Below are 15,940 nucleotides of genomic sequence, written 5' to 3'. Positions count from 1 at the left end.
ATTTTGAAAATGAATTCAGTTTCAAAAAACATTTCCTGAAACTAATTTCATAAAGTATAAAATTTTTGAAGACTAAAATTTATAAACTTTCTCAGGTAGTTATCGCCTTTCCAATATTTTGTCATTTAAAGGGGACAAGCACCTGCTGCAACCATACCTATCCCACTAACAGAAATGAAATTTACTTAAATCACAACAGTTCCAAATAAGCATAGTATGTTACAAAAGTACATTTATCACCTGATGCAAACTGACACATTAAATTCTGGCTGTGAGATTCAGATAACTAAGTGGATTAGATTTATGAAAAGTATCTGAAACTATACGATTTTAAAAACAGCAAAAATGTTTTTTATAGTATTTGCTCCAAAAGTCACTACTATCTGGGACTTCCCTGGCGGTCCAGTGGTTAGGACTCCATGCTCTCAATGCGGAGGGCCCGGGTTCAATCCCTGGTTAGGAAACTAAAATCCCACAAACCGAGTGGCATGTCCGCACCCCCCCCCCCAGCACAAAAATCAAAAGTCACTGTATCAACTACACTACAGACAAGTCATTCAAGTAGTGATAACTTTTATCAAATATCTGCAGCTGTGCTGACTGTGAAAGGCTTCAATTTCCTATGAATATAAGTAAATAGGCTATTTGTCACTTTTAAAAAACTATACTGTCTTTTATAATTGAAACATTTAATAGTAGTGACTACTATATTACGAAACCTACGTTTTACTTCAAGCACATTTTACTTACAAGCATATCTAAAAATCTCTTCTCAAGAATAAACTGTGCTTCTAATCCAAACATTACTTTTAAGTTAGAAGAGCAGACTCTGGATCTAGTTGGCTCTGCCATGTACCAGCTGTGTGACTTTGGAGAAGTCACTTCACCTCTTTTTTTCTTGGCGGGGGGGGGGGGATCAATTCCCATACTTTATGTAGCTGCCAACAGAAAAGTAAATCCTCTCTCCAGGAAATCAATGTCATTCAGAGCCTCTAAAATTTTCCATACACAACGTTGGGCACCTCTTTTTGCTTCAAATCATTACCTGTAATTTGGAGATTGTTGGAAAGTTGATGATTAAATGAGTGAATATATGCAAAGTGTTAAGAATAGTGCCTGGATATTTTTCCCAGGGAAAACAAAAAAATCCAAGTGTCTGGTCTATAGTGAGTACTCCATAAGTGTTAAGAATAAAATGCTTATTAATAGTTGGGGGGTGGGGGGATAAACAACAGGTAAAAAAAATGCAGTTTTGAGAAATTTTCTGACCAAATACGCTGAGGAAACTATTCACTAGTAACCAAAACAAGAAAACAAAACCACTACAAACCCAGCATACTTAACTCAATTTTATAATACAACAAATATATACTATGTAGAAAAAAAAAAGGACAGGAAACAAACTACCTAGAAAAGTTAACACTGAATTGGGCACAGGACCAAACCGAACACTCCATTTTACAAGCAGACTGAAGGAGGATAAATAACTCATACAATTATTCTATGCTGCTCAATAGAGAAATTGTGAGAAAATGATATAGATGAGAATCACTGAACAAACCAGAAAAATAAACTACCAATTTACTGGAAATCAGGAAAATCTAGAATGTGGGAAACTGCAGGACAAATGACCTGGTTTCTTCAACAAAGTGCAAGGAAAAAAAAACAGAAGAAACATACAAACTAAGAGGCTTGAAAGAATATCAGCCAACTACCATGTGTGGGACCTGGATCCTGATTCAAATAAACAAGAGACGTCAACAGAAAATATCTAGAAAAGGAAAAACAAAAACCTAAAAGTCCACGTCCAACAATCTGTTCAGATTTCACAGAATTTCACTCAACTGGTAAAAGGATGTTCATTAAAGACAATTTCAAACAATTTACTTGACAATTATGAAGTGCTTACAATGGACAGGCATTGTATTAAAAACTCTACAAATATTATTTCATTTGTTTACCACAGAAACCCTATGAGAAGGTACTATTATCCCCATTTAACAGAGAAAGAAATAGGCAGAAATCTTACTAAAACTCCACCAAGGTCTCAAAGCTGTAAGTGGCAACGCAGAGGTTCAAACCCAGGCTATAATGCTGCTGCCCTTAATTATCGTACCATGCTATCTCTCTACCATGATGTGGTGAAAACCCAGCTTTGGAATCGGAGAAAGCTGAGTCCCCACATCTCACTATGTTATATAAACCACTTAACTTCTTGGATCCTCTGTACACCCACTTATAGAAGGGTTAATATCAAGTATGTTAAACAAGTGTTTTAAGGAATAATGATTGGACTCTGTTACAAGTCTCTGGCTTATGAAGCCCACAATAAATGGTTCCCACTATCCTTCCACCATACCTGGTAAGATTAATTAAAAAGCACAGTTAATAATTCATAAACACATAGCTGGAACACTGGAATAGCTCTACCTTTTAATTAACTAACCAAAGAACCCCCAAACCAACTTTTCAACATACTTGTAAACTTCAAGGATAGCAGTAATTCAGAAGAGAACTTTTTTATATAATGAAATTTAAACATATAATCAGCAGAAACAGGAGTCTGCAATATAAAGAATAGCCAAACTTAAATTAATTCAATTTTTTCTTTAAAAAAAAAACAAACCACCAACTTGTTCAACATAAACAGACCTGCTGCTCAGAAAAGTGCACTAAAACTTTGTTCATGCTGGTGATTCTCTAGCCTGACATCTGACTGATATATGGCAAAGTAGTTTTATTACAGAAAAGGAAGGTAAGCTTAATGAGTATGTTAAAAAATCAACTCCCTTAAGAATGATAGCTTTCTGTGTTGTTATCCTGTGAATATTTTTGTGCTTATCTGTTAAACTACTAAGTTCTGGGGGTGGGGCAAGAATGTTTTATGGTCATCTAGGTATTCCTACTCCTTAACAGGCAGGAACAACAGTACAATAGTACAGCCTCTAGCATTTCTTATAAGAAACTTTCTTAAAAGAAGTTTGAACCATTTTGTCTGAAAAATAATTTTTCCAACAGATCAATTAAAGGCTGATTATCATTATTTATTTTAAATGATTTATTTATTTATTTATTTTTGGCCGCCCTATGTGGGATGCAGAATCTTAGTTCCCCAACCAGAGATCGAAGCCACGCCCCCTGCAATGGAAGTGTAGTCTTAACCACTGGACCGCCAGGAAGTCCCAAAGGCTCCTTATTTGCTTTAGTAAAGAAAAACAACTATTAGACTCCTTTAAATATTTGCCTCGTATATTTTAAACCACCTACAAAAATTCAATTTACATAACATTAGCAATATTTTACCTCATTAGTTAAGATATATACCTGTGGACAAAAGAAGTTCAGCTCATCTCACTGAACTATTTTTCAAGTTTGATTATAGCCAGTTTTATTTTGAGCAGACTTCAGTGGGAAATAAAAATCAGAGCCTGATTTTGAAGTGACTTGGTCAGCTAGCTCTCAGCATAATCACATATCAAATTGCAGACAATGGCAACTATAGTCAGTTATGAAGTAGCATGTTTTCTATGTATCACCTAGATATCCCATCCCACCCATTATTTGAAAAACCATAAATACATACACCAAAATTTGCCTTTTCCATGAACTACTTTTTCAGTTGGGATATTTAAAAAACTGTTGTGTCTCACCTTTCCAGTAGTCTTATTTTTATTTTCATGGTTAAAGGTAGCAACCATAATGGTTAAGCACAGTGACTTGGAAACAGATTGCTTAGGTTTAAATACAGGGTCTGTGACCTACTAGCTGGATGAATCTCTGAACTTATTTTCCTTAACTAAAAAATGGGGATAAAACAATATCTATCTGACGGAAATAAACAAGTTAATAAATATAAAGCACTTCGAGCAACTGTCAGCCTCTGGTACATTAGAGTTATTACTAAGTGCATATACACTGAATCATAAAACAAAGATATGCAATCTGCTGAAGTATGATTCAGAATTGTAGGTTTTATCTTTAAGCATTTAAAAATGAATTATAAGCAGAAATGTGTCCCAGATTTCTTGTCATTCCAAACTTATTAAAATGGTTGCATGTGCTCTCCTCAGCCAAGCTACTAAACAGCCACTGACGAGAAAACTGGTAAGATGGAATTCATTCAAAAGAAAAATGGCTTCCTAACACCCTACCACCACCACCAAATTTCAAGAGCTCTGATAAGATACTATTCAGAATCAACTGAAAGAATACTTATATCAATATGTACAAACTGTTTTGAGTATCCTGAAAAAAAATCAGAGTAAGGGCTCACCCAAGTTTACAGGTCCAGTAGTCAACAAGAGCAAAACACAAAGCAACTGACTTGTAATTTCTATAAAGCACTTTTGTCCTGTAAAACCACCAAAATAATTTAAGAACAACAAATCCTAGGGGAGTTGACAAAAGTAAACTTTCGTATTGAAAGAATGTAGAAAGGTAAATTGAAACTGACTCCCTAGGGAAGGAAGATGACACTTTATTTTACTATTAATTCCAAACTTCTCATTCACAATTAGCATTTTATTATTTTATCTTTTAGACAGATTGAAACTCAAGCATCTTCCCAAATACTGAAGTTAACTGTTTTTGGTTTCCATTCTATGCTTTTTTGTTTTCCGTTAAACTTCTGGATCTAAAGGTTTAAAAAAAAAAAAAAGTCAGCAAACAAAAAGACAGCCTTTTGTTTGAAAGGGTACAACAATCAGACACTCCAAATCTAAAATGTTTTCACTTGTTGTCTTACACTTTTCTAATAAATGTCCCAAACTTAACAGCACTCTGATTCTCTTTCAAGCATTACACATAAAAGACCTTAGAAAAGGCCAGCAATGACCAAACTATAAATCTAAGTGTACTGAAGACTACCAATCACTTTACTTTTGGAAGGGATTTACAAAGAATGTGACTTCTATTACTAAACTAAAACATGAGCCGCCATAAACTTTGTTTATTCCAGATAAGCTATAAATATCAAAGTTAAGAGCAAGTATTTCAACAAATATGGCAAACCAATCTCAAAGCACGAACTTGGCTGATAAAATTAACACCACAGCACAATTTCAAAACTATAAGCAACTACCAAAAAAAAACCACCCAAACCGCACCCACTCTTATGTAAACTTTCGGAGTAAGCAAACTACTTTAGCCTCACCTTTGTTTTCACCTAGCGAAGACTCTTCAACATAAGACACAAAGTGCAAAAAGATGAAAGATCCAGCTGTTGTCCCCGTAGGAAAAACAACTAAGAATTTAAGACATGTTAACGTATTTAAGTTACGAAGCTCAGGGCACTTCCCCAAGCTACAGCCATTTTAGATTCAGCCTTTCTTTTGAATTTCACGGGGGTGGGGAGAGGTAGATGTAAAACAGAAAAAAATCCTCACTAAAACACTTCAAGATCGACCAGCCTTTTTTGTTTCCAGGGAGGGAGGGGTCAGTAGGTGCTGGATAGACAATCTAAATCAACGAAAACACCTCGCTACCAGGGGGAACCGGAACGCTGGGAACAGGCGTGGGGGGTTAAAAGCTCTTCTTTTCCCCTCAGATACCCCACATTTGACTTACACGCTTTTTTCCCTTAGACTTTCCATCATTGGAAAACAAAAGCCCTTGGCTCTAATTCAAGAAGGAGAAAAAAACCCGTAAACCAAGCTATTCAACCACCAACAAGCCGGAACGCCTGGAGAGGAGCCAGAGAGCCGCAGGTGAGCGTTCCGACCCGAAGACCAAAGTTGAACTAGGAGCGCTCCGGCAGAGTCGCGGCGACGCTCATGTGCAAAGCTCCACGCGCGGGGGAAGGTGCCCCGTCCGAACCACACGACCCGTGAGCTCTGCTCCCGGTCCCCGGCCCAACCTACACCCAACCACCTGTGTGAGAGCCTTCTTCAACTTGTTTCAACAGCCGGCCCGTCAGGCACCGGGCGGAGCCCTGCGCCGGACCACTCAAGATCCCCTACCGCCCCGTCGTCCGGAACTCCCACTCACCGGGCAGCGGCGGGGCTACAGCTAGGGACCAGTCGCGGCGTCTGAGGGTGCGTCCCCAGCTTCCTGATCCGGCAGAGGTGTAGAGCCCACAACCATAACAAAGCTCTTCCCAAAATGGCTGCCCAGCCCACACGGCCCAGGAGGGGCAGAGCGGGTGGAGGGGGAGGAGCGACGACCAGTCCGGCCCTCCCCTAATCTGACCCCGCCTCACACACGCCCACCCTCTCGCACCGCCCACAAGGGCGCACGCGCACGCGCGTGAGCCCTGTTCTGCTGACCCGCCCGACGCCCCAAGCTGCCAACGTTTAGCCGCGAGAACGGCGGTTATTCCCTGCCCTGCCCCCAGCTCCCTCCACTGCGGCTCGAGGCGGCGCATGGTCAACCCCCGCCCCTCTGCAGAGTTGAACACTCTGCCTTTCCTCGCACCGCCTCAGAGGCGGAGACCAGCTGGGTTTGGTACTCCCCTTCACATCCCCTCTCCCGACACTAGGGCCTGGGCGCGTGTGAATGAGTGGGTGGGTGGGTATGTGTGTACCCGTTTTTCCCCGCCCCTTCATTCTGCACCCTCCCACACCCCACCTCTCGGCAAGCACGCATCTCCAAACTACCTCTACAAGTACTAACAAACCGGTTTCGTAGACTCGTGTGTTTTCCGACCCCTTCCCACCTTCGGCTCCTTCCTTCCTTCACGTGCACGCGCCGTTAAGACTCCAGCCCCCAACGGGCCGCACGGCCGGGATCTGGAGGCCTGCGCGGCTGTTCCCGACGCGCTACCCGCTGGGAGTGGTAGTTCCGCCCGACCGCTGGCGACACGCCCCTGCCCCAGCGCTGGGCGGATTTCTGGCCGGAGCCTGCTCCTGTGCCAGGGCGGATAAGCTGTTTCTCCGGCCCAAAGTCTCATTGGGTATCGCACAACGGGAAGGGGTGGCGCTGCCATGGCAGAGAAGGAAACAAAAATGAAAGCCTGTCACGACTAGAAGGTGTTACTACTAGGAAGAATTCTCTGAGCCCATTCTGCACGGGAGGCTAAACCATGTGACGGTCGGCAACCAGGAAGCTAGACTACATAGAATCCTGAGGAATGGAGGAACTGGCTAGCGTTTCTGTTGTTTTCAGATAAACGCGCAAATTGCCTGATGGTGTTTCCTTTGATAGACTGTGAAATGGAGTCCCAGAGAAGGGAAGGGACTTGCTCAAGGTCACAAAGCCCACAAACAAAAGTTAAAGCGGAGGGTGACAGAAGGAATCTAACTTCCGGGTCACCCTAAAAGCTCTTACCCTCACACCCTTAATGGAAATGAAAGTCCTGCCCCTTGTGCTGTTTATTTCTTAACGAAGTTTCTAGTTACCAGCAGAGAAAATGAAGTGAAAACAGTTTTTTGTTTTTTCTTAAATAGTATTAGTTCAGGACCTTAATGAGGCGTGAGAAACGCCCCGTCGCTCCTAGAAACCCTGTTGTTATGCAAAGTAAAAAATGAGTTCCTGAGACGGCAAGCAATTTGGCCAAGTCATACTTGGCCTAGACTCCAAATCTCTCCTACCTTCCTCCACCACCATCACTCTGAGATGGTTTCAGTAGTTGCACTCTACCTTCCCGAACTCTGCGAGGCAGATTCTGCTGGCTGGGAAACCTGGAATACAAAGGCAAGGACCGTTCAGGTACCCTACAGACTCCAAAAGCTGGCTTCCACTAGAACTAAGATTTTCCCCTGTAGGCACCAGTTAGCACTGGTCAAGTCTGCACCCGGACTCATTTTTTTCGGCTCTCAGGAAGTGGGGAGGGCTATCTAACCCCACTTGCCGGAAGTGCTTTTCCACAGTACCAGGCTGTTCTTGCAATTCGGCTTTCAACCTCCCCGCGCGACGCTGGCAGGTGAGTAGTAGGGCTGTTGTCACAGGTGCAGGTTGGGAAAGGGGGGCACCAAGGCTTCGGAGTAAACTGAGGCCGCGGGTACTATTGGGCAAAGTTTCCCGGGGATCTTTGCGTCCCCTTTTCTCTGATGTCTGCTCTAAGGCTTGCAGTATGCAACTCTTATTTGGCGCAGTGGAAATATTGAGCGTTCTCACCCAAATTGAGCGGATTAACCCTTGGGTCTTTGTCCTTAACCCCCTCACCAGTTGCCGTCCCCGGCCTTTAGGCTGTCACTTTTCTCTTTAATACTCTTGAGCTGGAAAGCACATGTCACAGTGCCTAGGGAGTTTGGAAGGTTGAGGGAGCGTTGAGCTTTTTGAAATCCCTTACGAAGGTGATTTTGAACAAAGGTGAGTCTGTGGGCCCTGCAGGTATGTGTGTCTGGGAGTCAGTAGGTGGATGTGGGTGTCATCTAACATCTATTCAGAGACCCGGGATAACTTAACTCCCTACTTGCTTCCTTATACATATATACAGAATGAAGACATTGACGGGCTGGTGTACAGGATTTCTTGAACCGGCCCTAAGATCTGTAATCAAGAAATTAGTTCACTACGTTTTTAAATTAAGCAGCAACTGTGGGTTTTAGATTTTTAGACACCTTATTCTTTTGGTTAAGAATGGGACTTATGTAAATATGACAGATCTGGATTAATAATATTCTCTCTCACTCAGCCACTTACTGGTTGCTTACATTGTGTAAGGTGGGAATAATAGCTAGTATTTTTTGAGTGCCTACTTTGTGTTAGGGACAGTTCTCAGCTTTTTACATGTATTAACTTACTTAATTTTTACAACGACCCTATGTAGTTATCATAAGCCTTATAGGTGAGTGAACTGCACCATAGCCAGGTTAAATAATTTGTCCAAAGTCACATAGCTAATACGTGGTGGAGCCAGGATTCCAACCCAGATTGTTTGACTCCAAAGTCTGCACTCTAACTTAACAGGCTATTACTGCCTTTCAACACCAAGTTGATGAGGTTATTCAATAGTTACAGTAATTACATAGTTACAATGCCTGATTCACAGCTAATTGTATTGATTGCTACTATCATTACTTTAAGCTAAGTCCCAAAATAGATAACTAATAGACCAGACAAGCTATGATTTTCAGTGTTAAAGATAAGAAAGCTGGCACTTCAAGGAAGCAATTTACCCAAGGTCACACAGCTGGGAAATGATGGAGGCATTTGTAAAAATCCAGATCTGTTGTCTCTGTGCATTACTCTTTCTGTTACACCAAACAGCAAAAGCTAAAAGAATGGTTCAGAGAAGAAAAGGATCTATTTACTTAATGTTACTGATATTTTGAAAACATTAATTATTGTTTTCAAAGGAACTGTTATATGGAAGAAATTATCCCGAATTACTACTTTTTAAAACTTATGTATAAAGTGAAGAAAATTAAATGACATCTTGTTTTGTACACAGCAACATGCTTCTGATTCAGATGTTCCACTGAGCTATAAAAATACATTAATCAGAACTGTGTGGCATCTTCCTAAGCAAGACTTTCAATGGGGCCCACTATGGTTCACTTCATCCAGAAGTTTTCTCGAGCATCTTCAAAGGTTGGTTTATTAAGCAAATATTTGAGCATTACTTTCCAGGCATTGCTTGGCTAGGCAATAGTGAAAAAGAAGACAAAAATCCTTACCCTCTTATATTCTGGTTGATTGGGGGAAGAGTAAAATATAAATAAGTGACATCTAATATGTCAAGTGGTAAGTGCTGTGGAGAACTATAGAGCAGGGAAGGGGAATAGGGACAGTAGACTTAAGGATTGCATTTATAAATAGGGTGGTCAGAAGTGAGGCAATGAGCCATGCAGGTACCTCAGGGAAGAACATTCTAGACAAAAAGGAAAAAAAAAGCCTCAAGATGGAATCATTCCTAGCATTTTGAGTAACCACCAAGATTCTTAAATAACTTTCATTTTTTTCTTTAATCCAACATTTTTTGAGTTAATGTTGATCTGCTTAACTGTTGAAGTATGGAATCTACTCACTAAAGCACAGAATCAGCAAGAGAGGTTATTGCTTTGGCCATGTACCATGAAAGGCACTGGGGATTTTTTTTTTTTTTTAAGGCAAAGAAAAATATATGGTCCTGGCTCTCAAGTCTACTGAGACAGACAAGTAAACACATGATTTTAATTCACTGTGAGAATTATGATGGAAGTGTGTATATGGTACTTATAGGAGGATTACATCAGATTGGAGAAAGCTTCAAGCCGAATTTTTAAAGATAAGTTCCCTAGATAGAAAAATGGTAATCTAGAATTCTAGGCAGACATATGTAGAAAGGCATGAAGCTATGAAAATTATGCAGTGTCTAAAGCTTAATTTTCTCTACATAAAATAGCATTTCCACAGTAATTAGTGCTGCTTCTTTTGCAATTTATAAATAGAAGAGGCAGTTTAGAATGCCAAAAACTGAAGACCTAGTCTTTAGCTGTTCCTCCTTCAGATATTTCTTTCATGGGATAAGTTCAGTGGTAGGCCAAAATATATCACTGGTTTCTATTCAGTAGTTTCTTTTGCATGTTGTATAGCTGTTTAATAGTCTTTGCCAGCAATAATAACATCATCCTGTAGTCCAACCTTTCTTTAAGTTCGATGTGCTAACAGAAAGCAGGCAGTTTGTTTTTATATTGTCTCAGATTGGGACTAAAACATTTGATGATTTCCTTTTTCTAAATCTGTTTTTTGTCTTCTCGTTCTGTTTTCCCTATAGATGCTGAAGTACCCTTCCACAATCAGACTAGGAGTCAGAAGGAGAATAGAAACATTTTCTCTCAAAACAGGCCTCCAGCAGAACATTTCCCCTTTGTTTCCAAGGCCTTGGCTTGTCTCATCATTTCCAGTGTGTATGAGCAAGACACAATATTATCACACTTCCCCATGCAGCTTTAAGAAGCAAGAGCAAGCAGTACTTCCAGCCAGGCCACCACAAACCATCAGTTACCTGCCTGACAGCCCAAAGCCAGCATTATACATAACTCTGGCAGGACTAATCCCCTTCATTGCTCCACCACTGGTCATGGTGATGACAAAGACTTATATTCCCATATTAGCTTTTACTCAGATGGCTTATGGAGCCAGTTTCCTATCTTTCTTGGGAGGGATCAGATGGGGTTTTACTCTGCCACAAGGTAGTCCAGCCAAACCAGACTTCCTCAATTTAGCTAATAGTACAGCTCCTGTTGTGTTTTCATGGCTTGCGTTCTTTATTTCTGAAAGACTCAGTGAAGCTATAGTCACAGTAATAATAGGTTTGGGGATAGCATTACACACTGAACTTTTTCTCTTGCCACATTATCCCCATTGGTTCAAAGCCCTGAGGATAGTAGTCACTTTAGTGGCCTTTATTTCATTTGTAATCACTTTACTAGTTAAAGGTTTTTATCCAGAGAAGGGACCCAAGAGACTTAGGCAAGTAGAATAAATATAAAACTACTCTGTAGATGACGTTAGCATGTTGGCTAGGAGCCTTGTAAGGTTGTGTTTTGGCATCACCTTTTTCTACCTCTCCAGTTTAGCTCTTTTTTCCCACCAGTGGTGATTTATTCTTCCCAAATTATTCTTCATTTCTAGAAATCTTTATTTTATAAGGAATCACTGAGAAACAGCTTGAAAACCCTTAACAAGTCCTTTTCATGTTATATTAGGTTATAGTTCTCATTCAGTCTTTTTATGAACTTTATAGTCATCCACTTAAAAATTTCAATGTTTTAATTGTTTTGAAAAATGTAAATTAAAAGATGAAAAACCTTTGTGCTAGAGCTTTAGGATCATTGAAAACACACACACACACACACACACACACACACACACACACACACACACACACACACACACACACACACACACACCCTCAGAGGATGAGTGTCTGAAAACAATAGGTGGCTCCAGTGTGGAGTTTTCATTGCAGTTGCCCCTGGGAATTGCATTTCCATACCTGGCACAACCCAGTTATTTGAACTGAAAGGATCTGTGGCTCTGAAGTCAGTAGGGAGCAGTGTCACAAGGGAAAAACTATGTTCAAAGAAAAGCTAGACACATTTTCCAGGTTTTACCAGGATATTTGGCAGAGTATAGATGCAACATCTCCAAACATAACACCAGCTGGTCAAAAATAGTTAAATAGTTAAAAGAATAAAGGCTCTAGGATATACAAACTAGGAAAAGTCAAGCTGGAGACATCTTAATGTTCTATCTAGTTTTGCATGTCAACTCACACAAAAGCTTTTTTAAAACAGTAAAAGCAACACCTTGAATTCTAACTTTAAAACTTAGTCTTTTGAGATGCTTAGTCTCATAAAAAAGAAGAAACATTTTCAATGTTATAAGAATTTAAATCAGGAAATTGTATCATCTGGTATACGTTACCTTTGTATAAGTATTCGAATATTAGGTAACTTAAATTTCGTAAGTAAATTATATACATATAATTTTCACTTTAATGATTCTTGCTGTGGAAAGATCATAATCTAGAGTGGTAACTTGTTTACTTTGTTACACAGCTGTTACAAGATTTTTTTATGAATTGTGTGTTCAAGTCCTAATCCACAGCATCTCAGAATGTGACCTTACTTGCAGACAGGGTCTTTACAGAGTTATTAATAAGGTTAAAGTGAGGTTATAAGGGTAGGTTGTAATGTAATATTACTGGTGTTCTTATAATGGAAAATGTAGAGATAAACACATATACAGAGAGAATACCATGTGAACATGAAGATCTACATGCCAAGGAGAGAAGCCTTGAACAGATCCCTCCTTCTTAGCCCTCAGAAGGAACCAACTCCACCAACACCTTGACTTCAGGCCTCCAAAACCGTGAGACGATAAATTCTGTTGTTTCAATTATATATTAACAAATATAACACTATAGAGCTAGAGCTTGTTCTGATCATTAAGAAGCTTACCAGTTAAAAGCCTGTGGCTGAAATCACCACACGATCCTTCTTTATTAATGTAGAGAAAAGTTTACTACAGCTTGATACTGAAGGAAAGAAAGCTCATACTCTTCAGAAGATCCTTCTCAGATCCTACTCAGATTGTTTCAGTGAGGAAAATTACTTCTTTGCTTCTCTTAAATTGCATGAGGACTGCACAAACTTAAAACTTTTCTCTGATCTCAATCTTTCAGAATACGGGCAAGTCATATTTTTAGGCTAACTGCCCACTTTTTTTTTTTTTTGCCCACGCCACAAAGCATGCAGGATCTTAGTTCCCCGACCAGGGATTGAACCCGTTCCCCCTGCAGTGGAAGCTCTGAGTCCTAACCACTGGACCACCAGGGAATTCTCTACAGTGTGCGATTTTTAAGTACATTGGACAGGATATTTAGAAGTATATTGAATTGTTAAATATTTTGGAGGAAGATCACGTTAACAGTTGCTCAGAAGACAGAATTAAATGTAAAACTAAATGTGCAAGTCCTTAAAGTTGAAACACTAAAAATCATGGGCAGTCCTACTACACTTTGATAATCCAGGAATGCTGCTAATAAGCTAAATTAATTAGTAATACAAGAAAAAGCAAAGAAATCAAGATACTTTATTAGTACATTCTTTTTAAAACAATCTGTCATTACCTAGGAAATAATCATATTTATAATTACTTATTTTCAGGCATTGTCTGGACCTATTAGGCCCAAACACTGATTGTGTTGACTACATTTCTGCCCCAGCAGTACAAAATGCCTCCCTTCATAGTGCCATTTTAGGTTGGCATCAGGCAATAATGAAAATTAAATGATAGGAAAATTTGTAAATCTCTTGAACCAGAATGCAGATTCTCTTTAACTAGAAATATTAAAGGCACATGAGTTACAACTCAAATAGTTTACAAATTATCTTGATACTTCATTCCTTGACATTTTACAGATCCCAGCCAGGCATCTGTGACCCTTCAGACTTTCAGGGTACCCCAAAGAATGGGATACAGAGCTTTCTGTCTGCACTACGTAAGCTTTTCTTAATATATGCATATGGTTAAGTTATGAAGGAAAGTATCTTTGTGAATCTATCCAAATATTTTGGATATGAGTGCTGCCTGAGTCTTTAATGCTTACCAAAGGTTTTCTATCTAAATAAGCCACTGATGCCTATAATATACTGGAGGATTGTACAGGAAAGGGGAAATCAGGGATATACAAATCAAATCCTGGAACAGCCAGGTAAACCTAAATGTATAAGACCTTTAATATATATGGCTCCAACTGACTAGTAGAAATAATTTAAAAGTGATGATCATGTACACAAAGAATCTTCGTCTCAGAAATGGACAGAAAACAATTCTTTAGAATGCTTCTCAGGGAAAATGAGAAGTTTTGAGAAGCAGTTTTGGGTCAGAGGCCTTTCAGCGTACACTTATGAGTTAGTATCTGTAAAAAGTTTTACAGGTACCTACAATTCCATCTTCTCCAAGCCAGGCAGCAGCTTTGTACTAAACTCATATTTAGGCTTGCCCAAGTGTGAGTATGCTTTACCAAGCTTGATAATCTAATAAATTCCCTCTTCCCAAAGCTAAACGTATTTTTGGTAACTATTTAGAAAAAGGTGCATTCAACCTGCTGGGCTCTATCACCCATTACATCATCCTATTGCAATAAAGGACTGTCACTAAGAACCTCCTATTAATTCCTCATCTGCATTCCAGCATCAAGACAAAACCATAAGTGAGCAAAAGCTTTTTTATGCTGTTATCAACAGGTGAAAACTTATATATATAAATAGCTAGATATTTCCCACATGTCCCTCCCAGTTTTCCTGCTGTTAATAAAAAGTTTTGGACTAGTGAAAACTCCTGGAATAAAATAAAAGTAGGAAGTTGCTTCATTGGCTTTTCTTTGTAGGGTAAACTATGACCATGGAAAATTGCACTCTGGATTGAATCATGAATGTATAGATATCTTTAAACTGTCTCATTGATATTCTTAAATGACACAATGGTCATGTTACAGCTTAACTGCACTGGAGAAGCAGCTAAAGGGACTATTTGCCAAGAAGCTTCTAGCAAATCATTTTTACAAATAGGACTCTACTCCTAATTGGACAATTCTAGAGCATAAACAGCATATCTACTGGTAAGCTTGGCAAATTTGTGTGAACTCTTTATTGATTTAGGATATATTCCATATCGCTTCTCACTCAAATTCTTTAAAAAAATCATTTTTTACTCATTTATCTACCAAATTCACAGAAAACTCAACAGATGAAAGGGACCTATCACCAAACACAAGTGTGATTTGCAAAAGGTGAGATCCTGTATTTTCAAAATGTTGCCTGTGCTCTCTTACGCTTACTATTTCATAGTACAGCAACACCTCCTTCACAACGACTGGTGATCATGTTACCAATTTCTGTCCATGTATCTGAATGAGGGTTATAAACTTCAACTGAGTCCAAGGTACCTGGGGCCAAGAAATCGTGACTGGAAGATCGACCTCCAGAAACATACAGAAGCCCGTTGACTGCCACAGCACACATGCCTGCTCTAGGCACTTTCATTGAAGCAACTTCAACCCACTTTTCCTGGATAAGAGAAAAAAAGAAGTTAGCAGTGCCATAACATGGTAACAGAGAAAAGTGCTGAGAAATTAGGTACTCTGGTACTTTTTAAAAATTTTTATTTATTCTTTTAATATTTATTTTTATTTATTTATTTAGGCTGTGCTGGGTCTTAATTTCGGCATGCGGGGATCTTTGTTGCAGCACTCGAGATCTTTTAGTTGCGGCATGCAAACTCTTAGTTGCGGCATGCATGTGGGATCTAGTTCCCTGACCAGGGATGGAACCTGGGCCCTCTGCATTGGGAGTGCTGAGTCTTACCCACTGGACCACCACGGAAGTCCCTCTGGTCCTTTTTACATGTTTAAATTTCAAACTCACAATCTAGTCATATAAGTATATAGAACATTTTAAATTGAAGTTTAAAATAGTGAATTTAGAGGAAAGTAATGAAAAATATATCTGTGATTAATTATAAGTTATGGTCACCAAGAGATAATCTAGAAATTTACCAGGGAAGTCTG

At 39.5% G+C, this 15,940-nt stretch overlaps 3 protein-coding genes across 6 annotated transcripts in view; 1 reads left to right on the top strand and 2 right to left on the bottom strand.

Annotated features, from left to right (window-relative positions):
- GPBP1L1 (GC-rich promoter binding protein 1 like 1) overlaps nucleotides 1–7,643 on the bottom strand; it is a 59,270-nt gene extending 51,627 nt beyond the window's left edge. Inside the window, exon 1 of one of the 3 annotated variants that reach the window (XM_082833914.1) lies at nucleotides 7,527–7,643. The gene's annotated coding sequence lies outside the window, so the exon portion shown is untranslated. Of the gene's footprint in view, nucleotides 1–5,985; nucleotides 6,091–6,613; nucleotides 6,693–7,526 lie in introns of those variants that run through there. The other 2 variants (XM_082833913.1, XM_082833912.1) reach the window with 2 other exon arrangements.
- A 152-nt stretch (nucleotides 7,644–7,795) lies between these two features.
- Nucleotides 7,796–11,661, top strand: TMEM69 (transmembrane protein 69). Of its 2 annotated transcripts, none has more exons than XM_082834206.1 (3): nucleotides 7,796–7,858; nucleotides 9,332–9,471; nucleotides 10,637–11,661. In XM_082834206.1, exons 2-3 carry the CDS (start codon nucleotides 9,418–9,420, stop codon nucleotides 11,345–11,347), a joined length of 765 nt encoding a protein of 254 aa, XP_082690332.1. In that variant the 5' UTR covers nucleotides 7,796–7,858; nucleotides 9,332–9,417; the 3' UTR covers nucleotides 11,348–11,661. The 2 variants fall into 2 exon arrangements, with proteins under 2 accessions (XP_082690332.1, XP_082690333.1); XM_082834207.1 differs by lacking the exon at nucleotides 7,796–7,858 and adding an exon at nucleotides 8,138–8,247.
- Nucleotides 11,662–13,206: 1,545 nt separating this feature from the next.
- Nucleotides 13,207–15,940, bottom strand: part of IPP (intracisternal A particle-promoted polypeptide) — a 40,391-nt gene continuing 37,657 nt past the window's right edge. Inside the window, exon 9 of the mRNA XM_082860425.1 lies at nucleotides 13,207–15,440. Coding sequence (XP_082716551.1) covers nucleotides 15,216–15,440 — 225 coding nt within the window. The 3' untranslated portion in view covers nucleotides 13,207–15,215. The remainder of the gene's footprint in view (nucleotides 15,441–15,940) is intronic.

This window comes from Leucopleurus acutus (assembly GCF_964270905.1).
Source record: "Leucopleurus acutus genome assembly, chromosome: 2".
In the NCBI taxonomy this organism is placed as follows: Eukaryota; Metazoa; Chordata; class Mammalia; order Artiodactyla; family Delphinidae; genus Leucopleurus; species Leucopleurus acutus.
This window is presented reverse-complemented; position numbering and strand designations above follow the sequence as displayed.